At 43.7% G+C, this 27,628-nt stretch overlaps 1 protein-coding gene across 1 annotated transcript; it reads right to left on the bottom strand.

Annotated features, from left to right (window-relative positions):
* Window positions 1–3,291: 3,291 nt before the first annotated feature.
* Window positions 3,292–26,030, bottom strand: LOC121326233 (asialoglycoprotein receptor 1-like). Its single transcript, XM_041269463.1, has 7 exons — window positions 25,863–26,030; window positions 8,497–8,589; window positions 7,108–7,224; window positions 5,848–6,093; window positions 5,241–5,386; window positions 4,547–4,671; window positions 3,292–4,437 (listed from the first exon to the last, which is right to left on the bottom strand). The coding sequence occupies exons 1-7, from the start codon at window positions 25,939–25,941 to the stop codon at window positions 4,257–4,259; spliced, it is 987 nt and encodes a 328-aa protein (XP_041125397.1). The 5' UTR covers window positions 25,942–26,030; the 3' UTR covers window positions 3,292–4,256.
* Window positions 26,031–27,628: the final 1,598 nt, after the last annotated feature.

Genomic DNA, 27,628 nt, shown 5'->3' with positions numbered 1-27,628 from the left:
GTGTAATTTTCAATATGCATTTTTACTGTAAATGTTATTAGAAAATGCAACCATTTGACTCTCAGGGGGCACATAGAAATAACATTTTTTAACAACCTTTTTATTGCATAGTAAAGAGCAACACCATGTCTCATCTGTGCTGTGCTGGTGTATACGCTCCCTGATCTTTACGATGCAATACAAGTTGGAAGACGTAATTGTTGCTTCCTGGCCGTCTTTATTATTTTCTCATTGATGTTAATTGATTTAGATTATTGCATGGGAGTGTTTAGCAAACTTTTTTATATTTCCATGATTACAAGGAGTGATGCTACTCACCTAGAGACAACGTAGGTTTCTTAGCCTTTCAAGATAAGCTGTCTGCCTGCTCCAACAATCACTCACTTAGTTCCTTTGTTTGCCACATGTCAATCAACGTAAAGATGAAAGGAATTGAGGTGTTTTCAGTCTGGCAGCCTGATTTAGAGCAGCAAAGGTGTCTGCAATCTTATTATTATTATTATTATTATTATTATTATTATTATTATTATGCACACATTTAGCAGACGCCTTTATCCAATAATCAACACATGTTCACCTGTCAGCAGTGCTTGAATGAGTGTAACCACTTTATTTTGGAAAAAAAAAATCTCCTCATTATTTTGCTTCTTGACATTTACATATTTTCAAGCAGTGAGTAACAAAAATACAGTCAGGTACTGAAAATTCAGAGGTACAAAAAAATCTCAGTAGCAGCATTCTCCAGCACAAACACACAGTTATGTGAGAGCAATGTGCCTGACAGTTGTGGCATATGAACTAAGAGTATTTGTCATGCATACTCATCATGGATACATTTCGGGCACCCCATAGCTCTCCAAAAAGGCCACCTTTTGAATGAAATATTGGACAAATAAGTAAAAAAGGGGATTGCAAAATGTAATTCATGTGGCAATGTATAGCATGTGAGGTGCCAGAAGGTAACTTCCCTTTTAGAACTTGTCAAGAAACTAGTATATGACTGGCCATAAAGATTTACACAATATTCATTTTTGGAGAGGTTTGGAGAGAGTTGGGGACCCTTGGGCCTAGCTTTGTAAAAACTCATGTAGAATTTGATCCCTTTATTCAGTCAGTTTCAAATTTTTATCCAGTGTAGTAGACATATTGAGGAAGCACTGGAAAAAAAATCTGGCTCTTTTCATGTGCTACAAGGTGAAAAAATGACAATAGAATATAAACAAATTAAAGCGTTTCTTGTATTTTAGGTTCTTTTTTCTGGATATCTCCTTCCTGTGTGGTACTGAGTAAGACTTATATCAAATCTGAGGTTTTAGTCCTGATGGCCAGGGGGTTACCTTGAATTCAAGCCCTGACCATGCCTGTGCTGTTTATACCAGTAAGCCTGACTTCTATTATATGCAAACTTATGGAAACTATAATAAGATCCAAAATGGAAAATTACCTATATGGTAACAGGGTACTGGGAGGCAGTCAGCATGGTTTTAGGAAAGGGAGATCGTGCCTAACTAACTTGCTTGATTTTTTTGAGGATGCAACATCCATAATGGATAATTGCAAAGCATATGACATGGTTTATTTAGATTTCCAGAAAGCTTTTGACAAAGTCCCGCACAAAAGATTAATTCTCAAACTGAGCGCAGTTGGGATTCAAGGAAACACATGTACATGGATTAGGGAGTGGTTAACATGTAGAAAACAGAAAGTACTGATTAGAGGAAAAACCTCAGAATGGAGTGTGGTAACCAGCGGTGTACCACAGGGATCAGTATTAGGTCCTCTGCTATTCCTAATCTACATTAATGATTTAGATTCTGGTATAGTAAGCAAACTTGTTAAATTTGCAGACGACACAAAAGTAGGAGGAGTGGCAAACACTGTTACAGCAGCAAAGGTCATTCAAAATGATCTAGACAAGATTCAGAACTGGGCAGACACATGGCAAATGACATTTAATAGAGAAAAGTGTAAGGTACTACACGCAGGAAATAAAAATGTACATTATAAATATCATATGGGAGATATTGAAATTGGAGAAGGAATCTATGAAAAAGGCCTAGGAGTTTTTGTTGACTCAGAAACGTCTTCATCTAGACAATGTGGGGAATCTATAAAAAAGGCTAATAAGATGCTCGGATACATTGTGAAAAGTGTTGAATTTAAATCAAGGGAAGTAATGTTAAAACTGTACAATGCACTAGTAAGACCTCATCTTGAATATTGTGTTCAGTTCTGGTCACCTCGCTATAAAAAAGATATTGCTGCTCTAGAAAGAGTGCAAAGAAGAGCGACCAGAATTATTCTGGGCTTAAAAGGCATGTCATATGCAGACAGGCTAAAAGAATTGAATCTGTTCAGTCTTGAACAAAGAAGACTACGTGGCGACCTAATTCAAGCATTCAAAATTCTAAAAGGTATTGACAGTGTCGACCCAAGGGACTTTTTCAGCCTGAAAAAAGAAACAAGGACCAGGGGTCACAAATGGAGTTTAGAAAAAGGGGCATTCAGAACAGAAAATAGGAGACACTTTTTTACACAGAGAATTGTGAGGGTCTGGAATCAACTCCCCAGTAATGTTGTTGAAGCTGACACCCTGGGATCCTTCAAGAAGCTGCTTGATGAGATTTTGGGATCAATAAGCTACTAACAACCAAACGAGCAAGATGGGCCGAATGGCCTCCTCTCGTTTGTAAACTTTCTTAATGTTCTTAATGTTCTTAATGTACTTTGGAAGATAATGTGATTTGTTTAAGGTCATAGCCCTCCAGGTGGAAATTGCCTGTAGGAGGCTGAAGCTTTAACAGATTAAAGTCAGCATGAGGAAGTGTGGCGGGGAAGCCAATTTACCATGCACAGTGATCAAAAGCCTTTTGCTGAACCCTTGTGCACTGCAGCAACTTCCCCAAATCGTTTCCTTACTAACATTGTGTGCCCCATATAAATGTCTCTCTGTGTCAGACTAGCCACGTTTTTCATCTTGCAAGACAACTTCAGGGAGATAATTTAAATTAATTGGTTTAACATAAACAAAGCCCTTTTCATTTGTTAATATACAGTATAATGACATGTCTGAAATGATTTTGATTGGTTCTTTTAACTAAGAAAAATGCATTTTGACACCGTCTTGTTTTAAAAGCTTAGAGCAAGCTTAATTTGTTTTATAAAACATCTTGACAAAGAACAGTGCATAATCCAAACATTTAGTATTCTACAGTCAAAAATATTCGCTTTTCTGCATAAACTATTCAGAATAAAATTAAGTTTTGTTATATAGTGAAATATATTGTTTGCTGTTTTTCTTGAAATTGAATATAAGAATGATTTTTACCTTTATTACAGTGATATTCATTATTTTGCGTAGTTTATGCTGGAGGGTAAATGCTGCAGAGAGACTTAGAGAGATTTATAGGCCCATACTATTAGAGGTAGACATTTGTGCAGTAAAAGCAAAAATTGTCTTGGGTACTATTCTAAAGCATTCAAAAGAGAATAAGCTGGAATTTGTAATAACAAACTCAAACTTCTGAATCTCAAAACGCATTACAGGAAAAGTAATAACTCTTAACTCTTGAGGAAATGGAAGGAAGGTTAAACTATAAGTATTATTTGTCACTTTAATGATTTTTGTATTTCTCCAATAACGCTTTTAGGAGAAACATTTGAGACACTGAAGAGATGTAATTGATAGGAAAATGAGATATCGCTTATTTCTCATACTGCTCAGTTTTATTTCTCTTCTAATGCTCATGTGTCTCTCATACATCTAATTTGTTGCTCATTTTATTTCTCCAGTAGTTCTTTTAGGAGAAACATTTCAGACATGTTAGAGATATACATGATATGAAACTGAGACTTTAATTTCTTCTCAGGAGAACTAAAAAAGATAAAGATGAGCAGTAGGAATTTCCCTCTCTGTGTGCTTCATTACACTTTGCTGTGCTACTATGGAAAGCTTTTCTAAGGAATGTTTGTAATTGTTCCTAGTTCTTATCATTGTTCTCTAGATCTGTTTTTATAAATGATTGCAAATGTCAGGGGAAATTTAAAAACAGTAATAGAAATGGCATTTGAATCAACAAACTCTTTATAAAAGCTCTGGATTGATTTTTTTTAATGTGTATTTGTTTTATATTTTTCATAAAAACACTTGGATACCATAGTTTGATAAAGTTAAATGTAAGTAACTTATGGTATTGATTGTGTAGCTTGTTTGCTATCTAAATAGAGAGAGAAAGTGAAACAGACCCGCACTGATTTTAAATATTAATTATCACTGCCGTTCTTTCACAAATCCTTCTATTTTGCTGCCATGTGCACGATGCATCAAACCAGGTATAGAGAGAATTTGCCCAATGTATCTCGTATACAAGACGTGCACAATCCTCCCCAGACAAGTCCTCTTTCTTCCAGTCATCCGGCTCCTTACTGTGCCAGTATCTGAAAGTGATGAGCAGAATGCCAGTCAGTTTCACACATTGTCAGTAGAAAATGACTAGGTTGTTTACTGATGTATGCTTTTAATCCTGAGTGAGACTGAAGCTCTTACTTTGCCTTGTCATTGAGAGGAGCGCCGTCCACCCAGAGCCAGACTCCTTCAGTAACAGCGTCAGTCAGGCCCATCCAGTAGGAATTCTGCCCAGTCTGGGATTTAGCTTTATCTAATAAGAACCTCTAAACAGAAAACGACCTCCCTTTAGCAACATTTTGCTTAGTTAAAATAATACACATACTGTAGCCCCTGCGCCACAGAAATAACACGGACACTAACGAGCACTCAAAGAATATCACAGACATTTGCAGAGCTTTTTGAGATGTTATAGTAATAAAATAATGACTTGGATCGCATTATTGAGAAGATTGGTGATAAAACGAGTGATAAGGAGAGGATAAATCAGTATGCATGTCTATAAAGAGGTATGTGAAAAATACAGTGAACAAGGGGTGGGGCTTGGCTGGAGATGCAGTACTGATGTCCTTTTGCTATGCAGGGCCTTTTAAACTTGTTTTATTCTGAAAACATATATATTTTAAATAGCACATGTAAAATAGTGCATATGAAAATAAATTGAACCTGACGTGCCTGACAAGCGCTGAATAAATGGACTGCTAAAGGTTAAAGAAAGAGAGACCCTTACTGTACTTAAAGGAAAGGAAATTAAGAAATACATGAACAGCAATTTTTCCTGACAGTCGGTTTTCTGCAAAATCATTTTTTAACTTGAATTTTTGCAATACCGTACCTGCTCTGCCTCACTCTCTATAATTACGAGGTCTGCTCCCATTGACACACAGCTAGCCTGGCTGGAGTTCCAGTCCATTGTATCAGTTGAGAAGTAGTAGCACTTTCCATTGAACTGCACCCACTTCTCTGGACAACAAACCCGCTCTGCACAGTGAGAGAAAGAAGCAGTGCATGTTAAACAAAAACATCTGGAGATCTGAAGGGGGCTGCACCTACAACACAGGGCTTGATTCTGAGCATTAGCATGATTTTATCAGAAGGATACTGCATCTCCCTTCCCCTCAGACTAGTATTGGGACAGATGAGTAAATGGAGGGTTGCTTCATTTTTCCCCGTTTAACCTCATTACTCTGAGCCCTTGCTTGCTTTCATAGTGTCCATGTTCCATGAATGCAGAACTAGGGGTGGGGCAGTAGTGACTGGACTGACAGCCAAGACTGATACCCCATTCAGTACCCCACCCCCAGTCAATGCTGTGCTCTTCAAACCAGTCAACCCTAACCCGTCTGTATTGATTGAGAGAGTAGATAGGTGAATTATTTCTTTCATCCAGTCCGCTCTGTTAATGATAATAATGATGGGATTGTATAGAATGCACAACTCACCCTTTGAAGAGCCTTCTTTGAGAGGACAATATTTATTCAAGATTGATGATTTCACAGAAAGCTCAGTATTGTTCTTTTTCAATTCAGAATTTTCTTTTTGGAGTCTGCTGTTGTTACTCTGCAGCTCAGAATGATTCTTATTGAGGTTGCTGTAGTCACTGCTCAAGTTATGGAGCCGATCCAGTAATGATGAATAATTTGTGGACAGGCTGGTGTATTTCTCAGGGTTTTCTTTAGTTTTGAAGTCTGAGAAAAACAAGCAAAACAGACAAGCGTGAATTACAGTTTTGTTCAATCGAGTGCACTAAACCAGCTTGTTCTGCACATGTTTAAAGCTGATTAATCAGTTCAGTAAATCTGACTCTGAAATGCAGTGGTATTCACTGTCCATACTTCACATACTGATCAAGGGAAATTGGTATCTGAATGCTCTTTTCACAAGTCCATTTATGTGAATAAAACTTTGAAATTCATGACACTTTCTTTGAGTTTCATTGAAGAAGCTAACATCAGTTTAGAACAGTTTCATGGACTTTGTAATGTAAAGGAGAATAAAACTGAATGTCAGACTTTATTTAATTCATCAACTTAGACTTTTAAAAAACAAAACTTTTAATCAGTTGTTTGTGAAATGGTCCCATTGTGAGGTGATGATTAAAATAGAGAATATCTGCAGTAGGAGAGAGCCCTGCACATTATTAAAAGGGGCAGGGCAAAGCCCTGCTTGTATATATGTTTTTATTATTATTATTATTATTATTATTATTATTATTATTAGTATATGCAATGGTGTAGCCGTGTTTTGTTATTGTTTTTGACAGTGAAGAGCTGTATGCTTTGTATGGTGCTGCAGAATGGATGGGACATTAAAAAACTTTGTGCAGAAGGTGGCCATCTCCATATTTAATGAATTTATTAATAGGAGATGGTCACCTGTATAAAAACCTGCATCTCTCTGCACTCTGGGTGGGTGTACAGAGGTTAGTATGGGAGAGCGAGAGGAGCGAGGAAAACCAAAACTTGTAAGATCAGTGAAGGCTACTGCCCAGCCGGACCTTAGGGGTTTGTTTTTGTGTTTGTGATTTGTTTTTATTTATTTTGTCCTTGTTTAAATAAACTGTGCACGTCGTGCCTTTTTGCCCTGCAGTACCTTGACTGTCTTATTCTTCCTGCATTCTGGCCTGACGTCACCACAAAGCCACCCTGTCACAATACCACACAAGCGATTTGAAACCCTGCTAACAGTGTGTGAATACTCACGATACACAGCGAGGGAGATGACAGCAATCAGTAAGAGACAGCTCAGGATGAGGAGGACCAGTGCAGACTGTCTGTATGAAGAGGCTTTGCCAGCAGCACTCACAGGCAGGGTGGGGTCTGAGGAGAGAGAGCACAGGTCAGGATACAGTACACAGTATACTAAAGAAACTTTCTGTGATTATAACTTCAAACACTCAGTCACAAGATAAACTGCAGCATTGAAAAGACTTCATGAAATGATTGACAGTCTCATAGCAGAAATACATGTTTGTTTCTGTAGGACAAAGATATTTTTCCGATGTGCCCAAACAGTTGCCATTAAAGAAGTGAGATGACATGGGCATGTGACAGGTTAACAGAGATACAGAGACTCAGAAGCTGCAGTTTGAGTAGCCGACAATGGTTTGGTTTTGTTTTATCCCAAACTTCTATTTGACGAAAAGATAATTACTTTTCTAAAGTAGCTTTTTTTCCTCTTCAAGTATCGTGTCCATGTAACAAAGAAACATCCTCCCGTCTCAATTAAGTAACCTGACTAGAACATTGTTTTTTGCAAAAACACCCACAAACAAAACAATAAAAAAAAAAAAAAAAAAAACAATAAAAAAAAAAAAAAACCCACAGGTACACTGTTCAGGCAGGGCAGAGCCTTCATTGAACTGATCTTTTAAACAAAAAACTCACCAAACTTCCTCCTCAAATGGACCCCTTAGCTCTCCTTTTATGTGACATGGCTGCTCCCAATTAACACCAATGATTCAATTTGGGAGCAGCCACATTCTTACATGATTTTGGCAGGTACAGGAATTAACCCTATCCTTGCCAACCCTCACCAAAACACCACAGTATTTGTAGACAGAACCCTTACTCTGCCACAGGGCAGCATTGCTATTTTAATAACATTGTCCCACACACTGCTGTTGGAGGCTTGGAGCTGCTGCTGGGAGCTCAGAGCTTCTGCAAAAGCAATGTCAAACTTGAGGAGCCCTTTAAAACAGTCCAGCACTGCGAGCCCTGTTCACAAAGCTGCAGTTCAGGAGCTATTTAACAGGTGTTTCAACAGGGTGTGTGGATAAATACAGCAAAGCTGTTCTGCGGTTGGCTTAAAAGGAAACTTGATTCGCTGTATGTGTTCACTAGACTGCACTCTCTACAATACAGACACTCTGCTGATCCACGCTGTGTGGGTAAAGAGAACCTGGCAGCTAGAACTGAAGAGCAGACATTGAATTCAGGTCAAAGCACCTTAACACTCAGACTAAAGCGAATAAACCATAGCTGAGTATTGACAATAAGAAGCACTCAGAATGATTCCGGACATCATGAAAACGTAAGGGAGAATGTAATGCAACATGGTGACACTGACAGCAGTAATATTCATGGGCTCACCTGCTGTGTGGGTGGGGTCTGTCTGCTGCTGCTGCTGGGAGCTTGGAGTTACTGCAAACTTCAGTGTAGCATAGGTGACATCACCTTCCCTTCCTGGGAGTGAAGACAAACAAAACACAGGAGAAGTGAACATCTGATCTGACCATTTTACTAGCCGAGCATCAAATAGTAGGCTCTTATTAACTGCTTTAAAATCAAGTTCAACTTACAGCAGTGCTAAGCAAGGCTTTATTAAATCCATTCTCTTACCTCTTACAGTCTTTAAATTACTTCTGCCCAGCCTTTAAAGGAGAGCTAACCAAGGACTGAAAATCCATTGTCTTACCGCTTATTAGCCTGAGCAACATTATCACTGCTCCCCATTAAAAGAGTGCTAACCAGGGCTTTACAATTCATTCTGTTAAAGAAAGTGAAAATAAAGAAGTCTATAAAACTAGAGAATCTACAAAAGAATGAGGGGAAGAAAATATTGAAAGCCTATAATTTGTAATGAATAAAGCTGAAGAGCCAGAATAGTTGTGTGATTCATATACTGTGTATGACAGCTCTGCACAGTCCAATGTGATTCTGATTCTGATTCCCCTTATATGCTGTCACGCATAACCCCTTGGTAAACAAATGCAGTTGCCTTTACTCTGTGGCAGCTACATCGTTTCCCTTCCGGGTCAATACGTTCTTGCAACAGAGTGTCGCCTTCTTCCAGACTGACTGACTTCACGACCTGGGAAAAGAACTGTCAGGCCAGCCAGTCCAGCCTGCCTGCTTAGCGCCCTCACAGGTCAGGAGGGAGATTTACAACCAAGATTCATTGTATTTCTGTCAGATATCCCACTGCTCAGAGTGGAGCCAAAGGAACACTCGGCTGAATCTATCTTTCCCATGACTCCCTTCTCCGAGAATAAATTAACGGTCTTTCCCCGCAAGGTGTACCGTGTCGTACATGAAGGGTTGTAAAGCAAGATACCACCGAGTTATTCGGGCATTGCTGTCCTTCATTGTGCTTAACCACATGAGTGGGGCGTGGTCAGTGACAAGATCAAATGAGTGCCCCAGCAGGTAGTATCTTAAGGAGTGAGTAGCCCATTTAATGGCCAAACACTCCTTTTCGATGACGGAGTAGTTGCGCTCCCGAGGGAGCATTTTTTTTTACAAATGTACAGTATGGGATGTTCTACTCCATTTACCCTTTGGGACAGGACTGCACCCAAACCCACATCCGATGCATCGGTGTCGAGGAAGAATCGCTTGGTGAAGTCTGGAGTAATGAGAGTGGGGGCCTGGCATAGTTTCTGCTTAACAGTATCAAACGCCCCTTGACATTCTGCTGACCACTTAATTAAATTTGGTGCGCTCTTTCTGGTGAGGTCAATTAAGGGATTGACCACTGTGGCATACTCGGGGATAAAGCGGCTGTAATAACCGGCCAACCCTAACAGAGACCTGACCTGAGCCTTGGTTTTGGGGATTGTCGCATTCATCAAGGCCTGGACCTTGCTGACAACAGGTTTCACCTTCCCATTCCCCACTATAAAGTCCAAATATTGTGTCTGTTTTTTTGCAAATGCACATTTTTGCAGATTGGCTGTTAGCCGGGCTGCCCTTAGAGACTTAAGGACGGCTGTGATTCTAGCCAAATGCTCTCACCAGGTGGAGCTGTAAATGACCACATCATCAATATACGCTGCCGCATATTCACGATGTGGATGTAAAACCTGGTCCATAAGTCTTTGAAAGGCAGCGGGCGCACCATGAAGCCCAAACGGCATGGTTGTGAAATGGAACAGCCCCTCTGGATCTACGAGTTAACCGGATCTGCCAGTATCTTTCGTCAGGTCTAGGGTGGAAAGTTCATCAACCCGAGGCATGGGATATGCATCAAACCTCGCAATGGCGTTTACCTTACTAAAGTCCACACAAAAATGGTTGGTGCCGTCCTTTTTGATCACTATGACAATCGGACTGCACCACTCGCTCCTGGAAGGTTCAATCACCCCAAGTTTGAGCATGTCCCATACCTCTTTGCGAACGCCATTCCATCGACTTTCTGGGATCCGGTATGGTCTCTCTCTCACCGTGACACCTGGCGGAGTGATAATGTCATATTCAGCAAGGTTAGTTCTACCGGGCACATCAGAAAAAACATCACTAAATTCCTCAATTAACATGCGCAGCTCACGTTGCTGATCAGGAAGTAATTGTTCCCCCATTGAAATGTTCTTTGTGCTAGAGGTTTCTAGCTCAGGGCCCAAATCATCCTCTACATTGCCAAGGGCTATAAATAAGACCTCTCTTGCCTGCCAGGGCTTTAATAAATTTATATGATAAATTTATTTTTCATTACTGCGATTGGGCTGTCTAATTTTATAATTCACTTTCCCTATAGCCCGAATCACCTCATACATCCCCTGCCATTTAGCACACAGTTTTGATTCGGATGAGGGAAGTAGCAGCATTACCTTGTCCCCTGGTCGAAAGGTTCGAATCCATGCATTTTTGTTGTAATGCTGCTGTTGTCGGTGCTGAGCCGATCTGAGGTTGTCTTGGGCCAAACGACCGACCAAATCTAGGCGATCTCTGAGTAGGAGCACATGCTGCACTACATTTTTAAACGAGCTTTTGTGCTCCTCCCATGCCTCTCTCAACAGATCAAGAATGCTGCGAGGCTGTCGGCCGTACAAGAGTTCGAAGGGGGAGAACCCTGTCGAACTCTGCGGCACCGCTCTCACTGCGAAAAGGAGGTAGGGAAGCAACGATGCCCAATGATTTACAATGAATTTAATTGCTCTTGATTTACAAACCGTCTCAGCATCGCCTTCAAGGTCTGATTAAAGCGTTCCACCAAACCGCCCGTCTGTGGATGATAAACCGACGTTGTGATGGGACGTATTTTTAGTATTTTACATACCTGCTGTAACGTGTTCGACAAGAAATTAGTTCCATGATCAGTCAATATCTCCTTGGGGATCCCTACTCTTGCCATAATCTGCATTAGTTCTTTGGCTATCGCCTCAGCACTAGTGGACCTCATTGGAACTGCCTCCGGGTATCGTGTTGCGTAATCTACCACCACTAGTATATGCGTATACCTGGAGTCAGAAGGTAGCAAAGGGCCGACTGTGTCCATTGCGATGCGCTCAAAGAGGGTGGAAATAATCAGCAGTGGAACCAAAGGGGCGTGGCGCACTCGACCCAGTGCTACTCGCTGGCAGTCTGGGCATGTGGCTACATATTTCGACACATCTCTATCCTAGCCTGTGATGGAAAGATGAGTTCTGGTGATGAATCTTCCTCCCAACCTGTGAGGGTGCTAAAGAACGAGAGGAGAAGTATCTGGAAGGGCTGGCCTGACAGTTAGTTTCCGGGTCAGGGAAGTGGGTCAGCCTGGAGGGAAGCGCGACTCTGTTGTAAGACCGTATTGATTTGAGAGGTAAACGAGAGGCAGCTGCAAGTAATAAGGCAGCTGCAACCGTTTATCTCAATATCATGCGGGATTACATATAGGGGCCAGGGTAACGCTGGTCTTTTCCTTCGTTTGGGTTAAACGCTTGGAGAGAGAAGGATCGAGAGAGGAGCTCTCGTTGTAAAGAGGAATTGTGTGTTGTGTTTGTTTTGTAATTGTCTGCGTTTTGCACCACCAGACAGTTAACTCACCTATCCGGAGCTGTCGACCAGGGTCAGCACAATCCGGATCACCACTGCACGGAACCGTCACAAAATACAGTGTCTTCACCCACCACAAGCACGTCTGCACTCACCCAGGACTGGTGACCGTGTGTTCGTTTTGTTCGGGACTGTGCCCTATTATTGCTATCCCCCGTGCTTTACACATTGTTGTGTATAGCCGGGGATTTATTATTTAACGGTCACCAGACCTGGATTATAAATAAAAGCACCTTTTCACTGGAAACTGTTGTCTGCCTGTCACTCCTGCATCGCATCACCGCTATACCTGTTCCCCTCCACTAGCCACTTTGCCACACGTGGTGTCAGAACACGGGACTATGGACCGCAACGCGCTGGCGGAGCTGCTGCAGGCACTGGAGACCAGACGGGATGCAGAGGAGAGACGGAGGGAGGAGCGCTATACGGCGCTCATTGAACGGGTAGGGCTGATCGTTGCTGCAGGAGCGACCCCTACCGGAACATCATTGATGTCGGCCCCGAAGGCACGGGCCATGAAAATGACGGCGGAGGATGATCCGGAGGCATTTTTGGTGGCGTTCGAGCGGCTGGCAACCGCGGCGGGATGGCCTCGGGAGTTCTGGGCAAGCCAGCTAGGACCTTGCCTGGTCGGGGAAGCGCAGGCAGCTTACCAAGCCCTGAGCGACCAGTACGCCACTGACTATGACCTAGTCAAGCAGGCTATCCTCCGTCGTCTCAACATCACCGCGGAGACGACCCACCGGACGCGGTTCCGCGAATACCGGAGAGCCCCGGAGACACGCCCCAGGGTGGTGGCACAGCGGTTGTGCGACCACATGGTCCATTGGCTGACCCCAGAGAAGAAGACCGCTCAACAAATGGGGGAAGCCATTGTGGTGGAACAATTCTGCCATGTGGTCGGCGCCGAAACTCAGGCGTGGGTACGGCGCCACAACCCTGACACCCTGGAGGAGGCGGTCAAATTGGCCGAAGATTTTGAGGACTCTTTGACGTCAGCCCGGGTCGGGATCCTGTCAGCCCCTGCCCTGCTCAGGAACCAACCTCTCCCTCCCTCTCCTCCAACACCACCACCATCACCCTCGGTCCCGGCACCCAGACCTCCCAGACCGCCGACCCCGTTGGGCCCCCTTGCCTCCCCCCCATGGAGACCGAGGATGGCCCCCAGCTGGGGTAGAGGTGTTGCCCCTGCCCCGTTGCCCTACCAGCAGCGGGACAGATATTTAACCTATGCCCCCTCTGTCCCTCCACTCTGTTTTAGGTGTAACCAGCCAGGACATAGGGCCAGGTCATGCCCCGCTGCTATGGAGTGTGACGTGGCTGCATGCAACTGGACACCTGGAACGGGTAAGCAGGGGGAAAACGGTTGGGAGGGGCCCTGTCTGATTGACGTGGTTTTAGGGAATGTGAAAACCCACGCGTTAGTGGACACAGGGTGTGAGCAAACCTTGATCAGGACAGCTCTCTTGGGCGGTATGTCGTGGCGGCCACAAGGTCAGGTGGCCATCTCCTGTATCCATGGAGACACGGCGGCATACCCCACACTAAAAGTATATTTATCGGTAGGACCGATAAAACGTCACCTTGTAGTCGGGGTGGCGGAAAGGTTGCCGCACCCAGTTATTCTGGGCCGAGACTGGCCAAAATTCAAAGAATTGGTGCAAATAATGGCAGTCTCAGCCACACACGTAAACGTGGCAGAAAAAGGGAAAAAGGAACGGATTGGTGATGTGTTTCCTTTTCATACTGAAATGTTTTCCCCTCTGTTCCGTCCTAGAAAAACAAATAAGGAGAGACGGACCGTGAAATGGGAGGGAGCGTCTTTGAGACAAGGCTGGGGTCTGGTGGGAGAGTGCTGTAATGGTAACAAACGCCAGTCGAAGGGAGTGGGAACGCAGTGTGACCGAGAGAGCGAGGTTACTGGGCCGACTAGGGCAGAGGTTATTCCAGCCCCTCTCAATATACCGGACCCGTGGTACTCAAGCGCGGACCTAGTGTGGGGCCAAAAGAACGACCCGTCACTGGTGCACGCTTGGGGGCAGGTCCGGTCCATTGAAGGTAAGGATGTTGATGGCGCTGGGCCGCTAGTATATCCACATTTCAGTATAAAGGGGCAATTACTATATAGGGTAAACCTAGCCGCGGGCACAGGACAGCCTGTAACACAATTATTGGTTCCCCCGTCTTGTCGGACCGAGGTCATGAGGCTGGCGCATGATATCCCTTTTGCGGGGCACCTCGGAGCCGAGAAGACGAGGGAGCGAATATTGGCTCGATTCTATTGGCTCGGTCTTCATACTGATGTGTCGAAATATGTAGCCACATGCCCAGACTGCCAGCGAGTAGCGCCAGGTCGAGTGCGCCCCGCTCCTTTGATCCCACTGCCGATTATTTCCACTCCGTTCGAGTGCATTGCAATGGACATAATGGGCCCGTTGCTACCTTCTGACTCCGGGTATACGCATATATTAGTAGTGGTGGATTATGCAACGCGATACCCAGAGGCAGTTCCATTGAGGTCCACTAGTGCAGCTGCAATAGCCACCGAGTTAGCGCAGATTATGGCTAGAGTAGGGATCCCCAAGGAGATTTTGACTGATCACGGAACCAATTTTTTGTCCAATACGTTACAGCAGGTGTACAAAATATTAAAAATACGTCCCATCAGGACGTTCGTTTATCATCCACAATCGGACGGTTTGGTTGAACGTTTTAATCAGACCTTAAAGTCGATGCTGAGGCGATTTGTAACACAGGAGCAGAAACATTGGGCATCGCTTCTTCCCTACCTCCTTTTTGCGGTGAGAGAAGTGCCGCAGAGTTCAACGGGGTTCTCCCCCTTTGAGCTCCTGTACGGCCGGCAGCCTCGCGGCATTCTCGACCTGCTGAGAGAGGGGTGGGAGGAGCACAAAGGCTCGTCTAAAAATGTAGTGAAGTATGTGCTCCTACTACGAGATCGGCTGGATTTGGTCGGTCGTTTGGCCCAAGACAACCTCAGATCGGCTCAGCACCGACAACAGCAGCATTGCACGGATTCGAACCTTTCGACCAGGGGACAAGGTAATGCTGCTACTTCCCTCATCTGAATCGAAACTGTGTGCTAAATGGCAGGGGCCGTATGAGGTGATTCGGGCTATAGGGAAAGTAAATTATGAAATTAGACAGCCCGATCGCCGAAATGAACGTGAAATTTATCATGTCAATTTGTTAAAGCCCTGGCAGGCAAGGGAGGTCTTATTTATAGCCCCAGGCAATATGGAGGATGATTTAGGTCCCTGTCCAGAGACCCCGAGCACAAGAGCGATTTCTATGGGGGAACAATTGGTTCCGGATCAGCAAAGAGAGCTGCGTAAGCTTATTGAGGAGTTCAGCGATGTTTTTTCTGACGTGCCCGGCAGGACAAATTTAGTTGAATATGACATTATCTCTCCACCAGGTGTCACAGTGCGAGAGAGACCGTACCGGATCCCGGAAAGTCGACGAAGTGGCGTTCGCAAAGAGGTATGGGATATGCTCGAGCTTGGGGTGATTGAGCCTTCCAGGAGCGAGTGGTGCAGTCCGATCGTCATAGTGGCTAAGAAAGACGGCACCAACCGCTTCTGTGTGGATTTCAGAAAGGTGAACGCTATTGCTAAGTTCGATGCATATCCCATGCCTCGGGTCGACGACCTTTTAGACAGACTGGGAAAAGCGAGGTTTATTTCCACTCTGGACCTGACGAAGGGATACTGGCAAATCCCTTTAACCCGCAGCTCCAGAGAGAAAACCGCATTTTCAACACCAGAAGGGCTGTTCCACTTTAAAACCATGCCGTTTGGGCTACATGGTGCGCCCGCTGCCTTTCAGAGACTGATGGACCAGGTTTTACGCCCACATCATGAATATGCAGCAGCGTATATTGATGACGTGGTGATATACAGCTCCACCTGGCGAGAGCATTTGGCTAGGGTTGCAGCCGTTCTTCAGTCTCTAAGGGCAGCCCGGCTGACAGCTAACTTGAGGAAATGTGCGTTTGCCAAAACAGAGACTCAATATTTGGGATTTTTAATGGGGAATGGAAGGGTGAGACCTGTAGTCACCAAAATCCAGGCTTTGGTTGATGCAGCGATCCCCAAAACCAAGACTCAGGTGAGGTCACTACTGGGCTTAGCCGGTTATTACCGCCGCTTCATCCCCGAGTACGCCACAGTGGTTAACCCGTTAGTCGACCTCACCAAAAAGAGTGCTCCAAATTTAATTAAATGGTCAGCTGAGTGTCAGGGAGCGTTTGATACTATTAAGCGTACACTTTGCCAGGCCCCCACTCTTATCACACCGGATTTCACCAAGAGATTCATCCTCCACACCGACGCATCGGATGTAGGTTTGGGTGCAGTCTTGTCCCAAAAAGTAGCTGGAGTAGAGCACCCGATATTATACCTCAGTAAAAAAATGTTACCTCGGGAACGCAACTACTCCGTAGTCGAAAAAGAGTGTTTGGCCATTAAATGGGCTACTCACTCTTTACGATACTACCTGCTGGGACACTCATTTGATCTGGTCACAGACCACGCCCCACTCAAGTGGTTAAGCACAATGAAGGACAGCAATGCCCGGATAACTCGGTGGTATCTGGCATTGCAGCCCTTCATGTACCACATGGTACACCGTGCGGGGAAAGACCACCAAAATGCGGATTATTTTTCCCGGGAGGGGGGAGTAATGGGGAAGGTAGATTTAGCCGAGTGTTCCTTCGGCTCCACTCTGAGCGGTGGGATATGTGACGGAAAGATGAGTTCTGGTGATGAATCTTCCTCCCAACCTGTGAGGGCGCTAAAGAACGAGAGGAGAAGTATCTGGAAGGGCTGACCTGACAGTTCGTTTCCGGGTCAGGGAAGTGGGTCAGCCTGGAGGGAAGCGCGACTCTGTTGTAAGACCGTATTGATTTGAAAGGTAAACGAGAGGCAGCTGCAAGTAATAAGGCAGCTGCAACCGTTTATCTCGATATCATGCGGGATTACATATAGGGGCCAGGGTAACGCTGGTCTTTTCCTTCGTTTGGGTTAAACGCTTGGAGAGAGAAGGATCGAGAGAGGAGCTCTCGTTGTAAAGAGGAATTGCGTGTTGTGTTTGTTTTGTAATTGTCTGCGTTTTGCACCACCAGACAGTTAACTCACCTATCCGGAGCTGTCGACCAGGGTCAGCACAATCCGGATCACCACTGCACGGAACCGTCACAAAATACAGTGTCTTCACCCACCACAAGCACGTCTGCACTCACCCAGGACTGGTGACCGTGTGTTCGTTTTGTTCGGGACTGTGCCCTATTATTGCTATCCCCGTGCTTTACACATTGTTGTGTATAGCCGGGGATTTATTATTTAATGGTCACCAGACCTGGATTATAAATAAAAGCACCTTTTCACTGGAAACTGTTGTCTGCCTGTCACTCCTGCATCGCATCACCGCTATACCTGTTCCCCTCCACTAGCCACTTTGCCACATAGCCAAAAAAAAACGAGCCAATATTCGTTCCCTTGTCTTGTCGGCTCCGAGGTGCCCCACAAAAGGGATATCATGCGCCAGCCTCATGACCTCCGGCCGACAGAACGAGGGAACCAATAATTGTGTTACAGGCTGTCCTGTGCATGCGGCCAGGTTTACCCTATGTAGTAATTGCCCCTTGATAATGAAGTGTGGAAATACTAGTGCCCCAGCGCCTTCAACATCCTTACCTTCAATAGACCGGACCTATCCCCAAATGTGCACTAGTGAAGTGTCGTTTTTCTGGCCCCACACTATGTCCACATTTGAGTACTACATGTCCGGTACATTGAGAGGGACGGGAGTAGCATCTGCCCTTGATGGCCCAGTAACCTCGCCCTCTCGGTCACATTGCGTTCCAACCCCCTTTGACTGGCATTTTTCACCATTATAGCAGGCTCCCACCAGCCCCCAGTCTTGTCCCATCAATGCTCCCTCCCATTTTCTCAACCTTCTCTCTTTATTTGTTTTTCTCGGCCGGAATAGGGGAGAGATCATTTCCGTTTGAAAAGGAAATACGCTACCAATTGTTTCCTTTTCGGCTTTTTCTGCCACTTTTACGTGTATGGTCGGGACTGCCATTAATTTCAGCAAATCTTTGTAGTTTGGCCAGTCTCGACCCAGAATAATTGGATGTGGTAGCCTTTCCACCACCCCCACTACCAGGTGACGTTTAATTGGACCAACCGATAAATATGCTTTAACTGTGGGGTATGTTGCTGTGTCTCCATGGATACAGGAGATCGCCACCTGACCTTGTGGCTGCCACAACACACCGCCTAGGAGAGATGCTCTAATTAAGGTCTGACCACACCCTGTATCCACTAATGCATGGGTTTTCTCATTGCCCAAAATCACATTAAAAATACAAGGCCCCTCCTGACCATTTTTCTCTCACTTACCCACTTCAGATGCCAGATTGCACGGCCACGTCGCACTCTATCACAAATGGGCATGACCTGGCCTGATGACCTGGCTGGTGGCACCTAAAACAGGTAGGGGGAAAGGAGGGCACAGAGGTTAATGATCTGTCCCTCTGCTGGTATGGCAATGGGGCGGGGGCAGCACCTCTACCCCAGCTGGGGGTTAACTTTGGTCTCAACTGGGGGGGGGGCAAGGTTGCCCATTGGGGCCGGCGCTCTAGGAGGTCGTTGTCCTGGTCCTGGTGATAGAGCTGGTGGAGCAGAGGGAGGAGGTGGAGCTCAGAAGGTCCGTTGGCCTGGCGTCGTCAGTAGTCCAGTCTGGGCTGATACCAGGGTGTCTTCAAAGTCCTTGGCGAGTTTTACTGCCTGGTCCAGGGTGTCGGGGTTGTGGCGCCGTATCCACGCTTGGGTCTCGGCGCCGACCATATGGCAAAACTGCTTGATAACGATGGCCTCACCCATCTGTGCACTTGTTTTTAGCTCCAGGGTGAGCCAGTGTACCATGTGGTCACAGAGTTTCTGCGCGACCACCCTGGGGCGTATATCCGGGGACCTTTTATACTCCCTGAACCTCACACGGTGAGTTTCTTCCATGATGTTCAGACAGTGGAGAATGGCCAGCTTTACTAGGTCGTACTGGGCGGCGTCATTATCTCCCATTGCCTGGTATGCTGCCTGGGCTTCACCAATCAGGCAGGGTCCCAGTTGACTTGAGCCTTATAGCAAACCTGCAAATAATAATAACGTTGGAAGTGGTACAGCAGCGTGTATCACTTCTGATTATATTCCCACGGGTTTGACCCGTAACCCACAGTCCAGTTCTTTCACCCACACAAAACACAAAACACAGACACAATTCTGATAGTGCGTGATTTTAGTGCTCGTGGTGCAAAGTGACAGTTCCTGTAGTGGAAAGGTGAGTGGTGATATCCGGGTTTTATGCTGGCCTGCGGCTGCAGCTCCAGATCGTGCTCAGTAGTCTTAGTGAAAACAACACAAGTGTTAATACACAAACAAGCAGAACACTTACGGTTTCGGTATAAAAGACAGGCTCCTTCTTGGTTATTTAGTGTAACTATCTGCAAAGGAACAGATCACAAAGCCACACACCCCTATTTATACCCTCACCCATGACCCCTAGGTTAACAAGTGCATCCGCTCTGCCAATCCTCAGATGCCACATCGTTTACACTCCGGGTCAGTGAGCTTGGGTGCCGTAGCTCCGCCCCTTTCCTAAATGGCCGACTTCCACCTACCCTTTGGATTAAATTGTCTTGCCATTTGTTTAAGGTTGCTCTGTTCCTTCTTTCTAATGCCCTCATCGGTCGGGAAGGAGATCTAACACCAAGCGTCATTGGATCTCTGTCACAAGCACATACAACCTGAATGGGCTGATAAGTATTATATCGTCTTCTATAAAGTTATATATGTTCATAGGTTTGTTTCAGGGATGTTCTAGGTGAAAATGTATGAGGAACTGTCGTTTGTTCATGATGTTTGGGAGGTGACTAAGAAAGAAGAGAATAGAATGATTATATTCTTTTAAATAGTCTGATATTTTTCATTTTACATTAGTAATAAAAAGTTGGGGGGTGGGATTTGGGGACCAAGAACTGCGTTATGTGGCTGCCACATGTTATAGACACAGGGGGTGGGGCGGTCTACAGGGGAGAGGGGGGAAGTTCAGAATCCTTGCCACGCTAGTGTTATTATCCATCAATAAAAAAATCTCCATCCACCCCAAACAATATACTGGCTATGATATGCCCCCACTGTTTTTTACCCACATTTTTCCCCCTCTTCTAACAAATGAATTACTCTCATTATCTGAGTATTGTGTAATAATTGGAGGAGATATGAACGCTGATTTTGATTTGCAACAAGACACACAGGTTCACAGTAATCAGCGTCCCAAGCATTAAATCAATTAGCACTTGACCTTAATAATAAATGTAGCTGGTGTCTGTATAACCTTTTCCTGGAAAAAACTACACTTATTTTTCCTCATGTCATAAAATGCACTCAAGAACTGACTATATTCTGTCTTCACCTAATTTAGTTACGTTTGCAAATACAATAACAGTGGTGTGACTAAAACCCGTCCCGTACCGTCCAATACACTTTTAGTCCCGTCTCATACACCTAGAGTCCTGCCCGCTACCATACACCTTAAATCCCGTCTGATAAATCTGACAGTGTTTGTAACCTACTGCTATTTTTATTTTGTGTTGGTACGAGTAAGGGCTATGAGTAAGACTTTCTGTGCAAATGCAATTAAAGACTTCAGATTTAGAATTATAAATCCACATCTTGCTTTTTGACCCACTGGAGTCCATCAATACTTCTCAGAACTTCTCATCCCTTTCCATTGGTCAATCTAATTTAAACTCTGTAGAGACCAGAGTAAAAGAATATATGCCCTCTTTTAATCACATATTTCGTTTTTGAAATTTATTAGGCAACTTGTATCTGTTCTTCCGTTTATTCTGTCCATGTCTTTGCTGTCAGTATATCAGCATTTGTATGTGTGTGTGTCTCTCTTTGTGACCTAGAGTCACACTTAATTTGAGGTTATTGGGAGACATGCATTGTGACACCGGCACATCTGCGAGAGACCTGACTACTGACTGTATTACTAATACTATTAGGTTTTAGCCTAGGTGACAGCCAGATACATGTTTGAACTTACAAGCAGGAGCACTGTTGCTGCCTTTATGAAAAAGGCTTTCCTGTTAAAAATGTCCTGATGGGTATGCCTTTTGAGTTTTAAAATGCTTCTAATGCTTCAATAAATTAATTAATTAATTAAGTTAATCTCTGCTGTTATTTATTATTCATATTTATTGTTATTCATTCGTATATACACTGCTGTGCAAAAGTCTTAGACACATCCAGGAGTTACAATGTATGGATGTTATGAGCATCAACAATTTACTCAAAGCCTCCACTAGTGTTTTCCACTATTACAACAACTATGACTGCTATCAATACAGTTTAATTTGGGTGAGAAGAAACCAAGCTTGTCATTTAGTTTCTTTAATTCACATTGATCAGAATCTTAAAAAACTTGTGATCACAACAACTCAAAGTAAACTATACATGAGCAGCTAATATGAAGTGTTGTAGTAGCTAATCCAATAATAGCAACAAAAGTAGTGTGCAAAAAATAAATGTGATTTATACATAGTGTAAAATAAAAAAGACAAACATTAAATCAAGTGACAAATCAAACAGTGAATCAATGAGATGTATATTTTCAGATTAGTTAATTAATTGTTATGCAAACAGATAAGTAGGTTCACCTACCTCTCATTCAGAACCATGAACAGCTTGTGTTGGCAATGTTCCTACTTCAAGTTCTGCTACTGCAAAAACTAGGCTATGTAAAATATATCAAATATTCTTTAAATAGACACCTGTATCTGTAAGAAGCTATTTATTATTAATATGTATTTGTATGTGTATTGGGCGGTACCGGGTGGGACTAAAAGTTTATCGGACCGTGTACCGGATGGGTTTTAGTCACACCCCAATGACAGTGCTCCCTGCGATTATCCTCGATCACAACCCCATACAGTGTGGATTTCAATTCCGCCCTACAGCGCAAAATTAAATACGCTGGCAATTCAATGTAACTTTACAACAAAACCCAGAGTTAAAATTAAGCTAGTGGAATTTTTAGAAATTAACAGGAGTTCAGTGAACAACCCAGCTATGTTGTGGGAGGCTACAAAATGCTTCATAAGAGACAATACTTCTTTCATTTCTCATGTAAAAAAATCAAACTCATTTGTGATCCAAAAGAGGTTAGTGCACCTTTCAGCTCTTTTTTTCTGCTTTGTATAACTTATTTGTATAACTCCATGTTAGATGAGATGGCATGTGCTAATTTCTTGCACAACCTGACCCTACCAAAACTATCTGAGGTAGAGCCAACAGAATTAGGCAAACCTGTCTCTCTGGATGAATTAGAAATCGGACTGGAGAATGCAAAAAAAGGCAAAACCACAGGACTTGACGGTATTGGTGTTGTTGTTTTTGGACACCCAATCTGGCTGGACACAATACACTCAGAAGTCGACAAAGTTGCATTTCATTGTGATGTCAATACTGCTGTAATTTCTCTGATTCCTAAAAAACTGAAATTATCATTCAATCTTTTTGATTAACTCAGACATGAAGCTGTATTCTAGAATTGTAGCTTTACATCTAGAAAAATGTATGAAGAACAATGCCTGTGCGGTCCTATCGTTAGATGCACAGAAGGCATTTGACAGACTTGAGTGGAACTTTCTATGGCAGTGTGACAGAAATACAATGATTCTTGGTTGTAAATCTCCCTCCCAGCCTGTGAAGGTACTAAGCAGCTAGAACATAGTTCCCTGGAAGAGTTGGCCTAACAATTAATTCCCAGAGTTCAAGGGAAGTCGGCCAGCTAGAAAGTGGGCGGGATTCCATTGCAATAACGCATTGACCCGGAAGGGAAACAACAAGGCAGCCGCAGATTGGAGGGGCGGTTACACTGTTTACTAAGGGGTCATGTGCGATGGCATAAAAGGGGATGGAGAATCACTCAATTTTTTCTTGCTCACGGCCAAGAACCTTGTCTGCTTGTGGACATTTTGTTTAACTACAGTCCACTCAATACTCAAGCAACTCTTGGCACACCTGCAACAGGACTAAAACTGAAGGCCAATAAATGTCAACTTGCACAAGACGAAGTCTCTTTCCTGGGACATGTAATCTCAAAGGATAGTCTCAGACCAGACTCCAGGAACCTGGACAAAGTGAAAGACTGGCCAACACCAAGAACACCTATGGAGGTGAGAGCTTTTGTGAGCTTTTGTGTGTGAAATACTCTGGTCTATACGGCACTTTCTGTCTGGCAGCTTGTCACAAAGACGGCTGAAGTGGGTGGTGTCAGAGCCAGGAAAAGGAATGAACACAAAGACAGATGATGCGAAATGATGATGGCGCTTGCTTGCGCCGGTTTATTGCAAAATAAAAGGGTTTAAACAAACAGAAAACAGGACACGGCACTCTACGCCAAAACAAAAAGGCAAACAAAACAGACTATACAGACAAACACGGTGCACGGACAGACACACTAACAAACACGGTGAGCAGATAAATGAACAAGTATCGTGCTAATCCCACTAGCACGCAATAGCAATTGATATTTACTTCTAATTCTCCTTCTCCTCTCTCTCCGGTTCCCTAATCACCGAACACCCAACCCCGAATTAGCAAAACGTGCATCTATATATACTGTTTTGCTGGGATTCAATTACCAATTAATTATTCACTTGAATCCCAGCACGTGAATTAATTATGTGCAACCTCATGCTCACATATTAACTACTTTAAATGTACGTGAAGTGATGTACAATCCCGTGACTGAATACAAATATACATTTTAAACACTTGTGTTACACAGACCCGTTTATATCCTGTGTACCAATGACTATACACCAACATTTAACAAACCACACGCAACATAACAGATAATATACACAGGGGCGGGCACTTTGTCACACAGCTCCTTTAAAGTTGTCACAGACCACAAACCGTTGCTGAGTCTCAAGAAAACTCCAGTCGACGGTGATCCCACAGGAAGAAGAGGGCATTAGATTTTAGAACTTGATGTGTACGACTGTGTAATAATACACAGAGAAGGAGCACAGCATGCCAACGCTGATGCTTTATCAAGGAGACTGGACACCTCTCAGTGTAGTAAGGGCCAGCAGAAAGCCGGAACAGCACTTCACAACTGTCACTAAATAATCTTGTATCACCCACCACGAGCACTACTGCATGTACCCAGGACTGGTGACAGTATTAGTATTATTGTGGGGCGGATATTGTGTTTATTGTTTGGGACTGCAATCCCCTTGTTGTTTACACTGTGCCATACACATTTTTGTGTATTGCCAGGGGATTATTGTTTGGTCGCCAGAACTGCAAACTATAAATAAATCCTTTCCCAACTGGATTACAATTATCTCCGTCTGCTTCATTCACACACTGCATCACTCATAAAATGAACTGGACAGGATCTGTCCTGATGCCTCTCAATGTGGCCATGGGTAGGGTCATCCTGCCTTCCATCATTTCAGTCAGGAAACAAACTCAATTGGCACCAACACTCACTTATCTGGCATAATAGTGCGCTCACGTCGGGTAATCAACCCATTGTTTTCAAACCATGGTCTAAAAAAGGCACAAATACACATAGTGACATATACGATAAGGACAGGCTTATTAGTTTCTAGGATTGTACCTCACTTTTCCAGTTCATGAGTAGTTTTGTAGTTACAGAACCTGCATTCATCTCTGGAAAATTGCCATTGCTTCTGCGCTTGCTTTAAAGGGACACTTGGTTTGAGAATGAAATATTAGTTAACTGAACTAATATATTCATGTCGTTGTTTAGATCTAGTTTATGTTTTAGTCATAAAATTAAAGCACTCATCTGGCCTCAGTATAGCTCTCAGTCACAGAATCCAGATGGTACACCAGAGTGTAACCCCCCTGCAACACTCTGCTCACAGTGGATTGTTCCGTGTGGTGTTTCTTTCTGAGAGGATGCCATCTCATTAACACAGTAGTTCACACACACGGACACACACACACAGTATAGCTCAATTACAAATACATCAGGATTACAGATAGTTCAAGACCGTCTCAGAGTATTTTAAAATTAGTTCAAAAGGTACAGTAAGCTATTGCAGGGTGAGGACTGATTTATGTTTGTTTGCTGTGGACAGCCCTTCCCATCATTTTCACCCCTAAACAAATAATATTAAATTTTTTTCTCATATCTTTTATTAATCAATTAAACTGAGACCATTTCTCGCAGTGCACTTCAATACATATACCAGAAACAGACAACTTCCAGAAGTATCCTCATTCCAGAAAACGGTTTATCTTCGTTGAGCAGAAAAACATTGAAGAAATTGAGAAAAACTTGTCAAAACATGTGTCATTGAATTTATGAAATTTCTTTATTTCTAGATGTAGCACTATTGAGTGTTTAATAGTTATGGATGAGCATAAATCTCCTTCCCACCTCCGCAACATTAGAAACACAAGTCCTGTTACAGCAAAGGAGCTCTTTACCACTGCAAACTGGCACAGAGAGTTACACAGCAGAGTCTGAGACCCAGGGAAGTGTGTCAGCAAAGCACAGAAAAATGTGCGCAACAATTTTAAATGGAGCCCGTTCTTCATGTAATAAAGCATCAAGCTTACAAAACTCACCTGCACACAGTTTATCAGCTGCTCGGTCACCTGGTTTTCGAGTGAACTTGACATTGGAGTAGAGAACTTCACCAGACATCTTGTTAGATTGTCATAAGTTTGTAGCAGAATGGAAGTAGGCCAGCATGAAGCTAACACAGGAAGAACCTACGAGATCTGGAGCGGCTACTGAAAACTCAGGGGAAATGTAGTCATCTTGTATTCTTAATTATAATTAAGACACAGTTCCCCAAAATCAACAACTTGTGTCAGAGGTTATTTCTGTAAAGAGGAAGCTACAAAAAACAAGCAAAACTCTCAAAGTCAGCACCTGTACTTCCTTTTTTTTTTTTTTTTTTTTTTCAGGGTGTGTGATTCAATTTTATCAGCTGCACCCCTCTGTGATTTTGTATCTTTTGAAGCATCCCTGTAATGGGAGCTTGTATTATAGTATGAGTTAGTCAACCTGTCATCACTGCACCTACTACAGCTAATATCTCATAAACCATTGCAGCTGCAACTTGAAATTTCCAGTTTTGTGGAAACTCTGCAGCAAAATCTAAACACACTCTTCACTTTGACCTGTGACCTAAGATGGCTGCCACATTGGGGGTCAGGTGACTTTTTGGTTCCCAGGAGATAAAAAATGCTTTGAGATTCTGCCTTCATACTTGTTACACAGCTGTGTTCTGTGAATCTCTAGGTCAGGTTTGATTGTGGGTGTTATCCAAGAAAAAAAATAACTGTGTCCTGACATACCTCATCCCCCATCCACTCTTTGAGACTGGCTTTCCGCCGGTCTAAAACAGCAAGCAATGATGGACGGCTTTCGTCCGTCAGCCCAAAACACTATATATATATATATATATATATATATATATATATATATATATATATATATATATATATAATAATAATACAGCGCACACATGTATATAGGGCTAGGACACTCCGCCACATATGCCTCCCCTTGTATGCAGCACTGTGGCAAAGTGGTTGGTAAGGGGAACAGATGTCGCGGTGATGCGGTGCAGGAGTCATGAACAGACAACAGTGATTCAGTGAAAAAAGTGCTTTTATTTGTAATCCAGGTCTGGTGACCGTCAAATAATAAATCCCCGGCTATACACAACGATGTGTAAAGCACGGAGATAACAAAGCAGGGCACAGTCCCGAACAAAAACGAACGCACGGTCACCAGTCCCGGGTGAGTGCAGACGTGCTTGTGGTGCGTGAAGACACGTGAATGTTGTGACTGTTCTGTGCAGTGGGGATCCGGATTGTGCTGACCCTGGTCGACAGCTCCGGATAGGTGAGTTAACTGTCTGGTGGTGCAAAACGCAGACAATTACAAAACAGACAAAACCCAAAACACAATACACAATACGGTTTTTCTCTTTCTGCACGAGAGCTCCTCTCTCGGTCCTTCTCTCTGCTGAGCTTTTACCCAAACGAAGGAAAAGATCAGCGTTACCCTGGCCCCTATGTGTAATCCCGCATGATATCTAGTTAAACGGTTGCAGCTGCCTTATTGCAGCTGCCTCTCATTTACCTTTCAAATCAATACGGTCTTACAACAGAGTCGCGCTTCTTTCCAGGCTGACCCACTTCCCTGACCCGGAAACGAACTGTCAGGCCAGCCCTTCCAGATACTTCTCCTCTCGTTCTTTAGCGCCCTCACAGGTCGGGAGGAAGATTCATCAACAGAACTCATCTTTCCGTCACAAGCACACATGGCCTTAAAAGGCCACCTCCCCCTTTAGTCCCCAAAGTCCCGGTTTATAGTC

Source organism: Polyodon spathula, chromosome 13 (assembly GCF_017654505.1).
Source record: "Polyodon spathula isolate WHYD16114869_AA chromosome 13, ASM1765450v1, whole genome shotgun sequence".
Classification (NCBI taxonomy): Eukaryota; Metazoa; Chordata; class Actinopteri; order Acipenseriformes; family Polyodontidae; genus Polyodon; species Polyodon spathula.
The sequence above is the reverse complement of the archived record's forward strand: the minus strand, read 5'-3'. Positions and strand labels throughout refer to the sequence as shown.

What these genes read in the sequence shown, in the direction of transcription:
- LOC121326233 (XM_041269463.1), bottom strand. Translation starts at nt 25,941, where the DNA reads ATGTCTGGTGAAGTTCTCTACTCCAATGTCAAGTTCACTCGAAAACCA. An exon ending in CATCTCCCTCGCTGTGTATC is followed by an intron (nt 6,094 to 7,107) that starts GTGAGTATTCAC and finishes TGTTTTTCTCAG; the next exon opens with ACTTCAAAACTAAAGAAAAC. An exon ending in CCTCTCAATGACAAGGCAAA is followed by an intron (nt 4,438 to 4,546) that starts GTAAGAGCTTCA and finishes CATCACTTTCAG; the next exon opens with ATACTGGCACAGTAAGGAGC.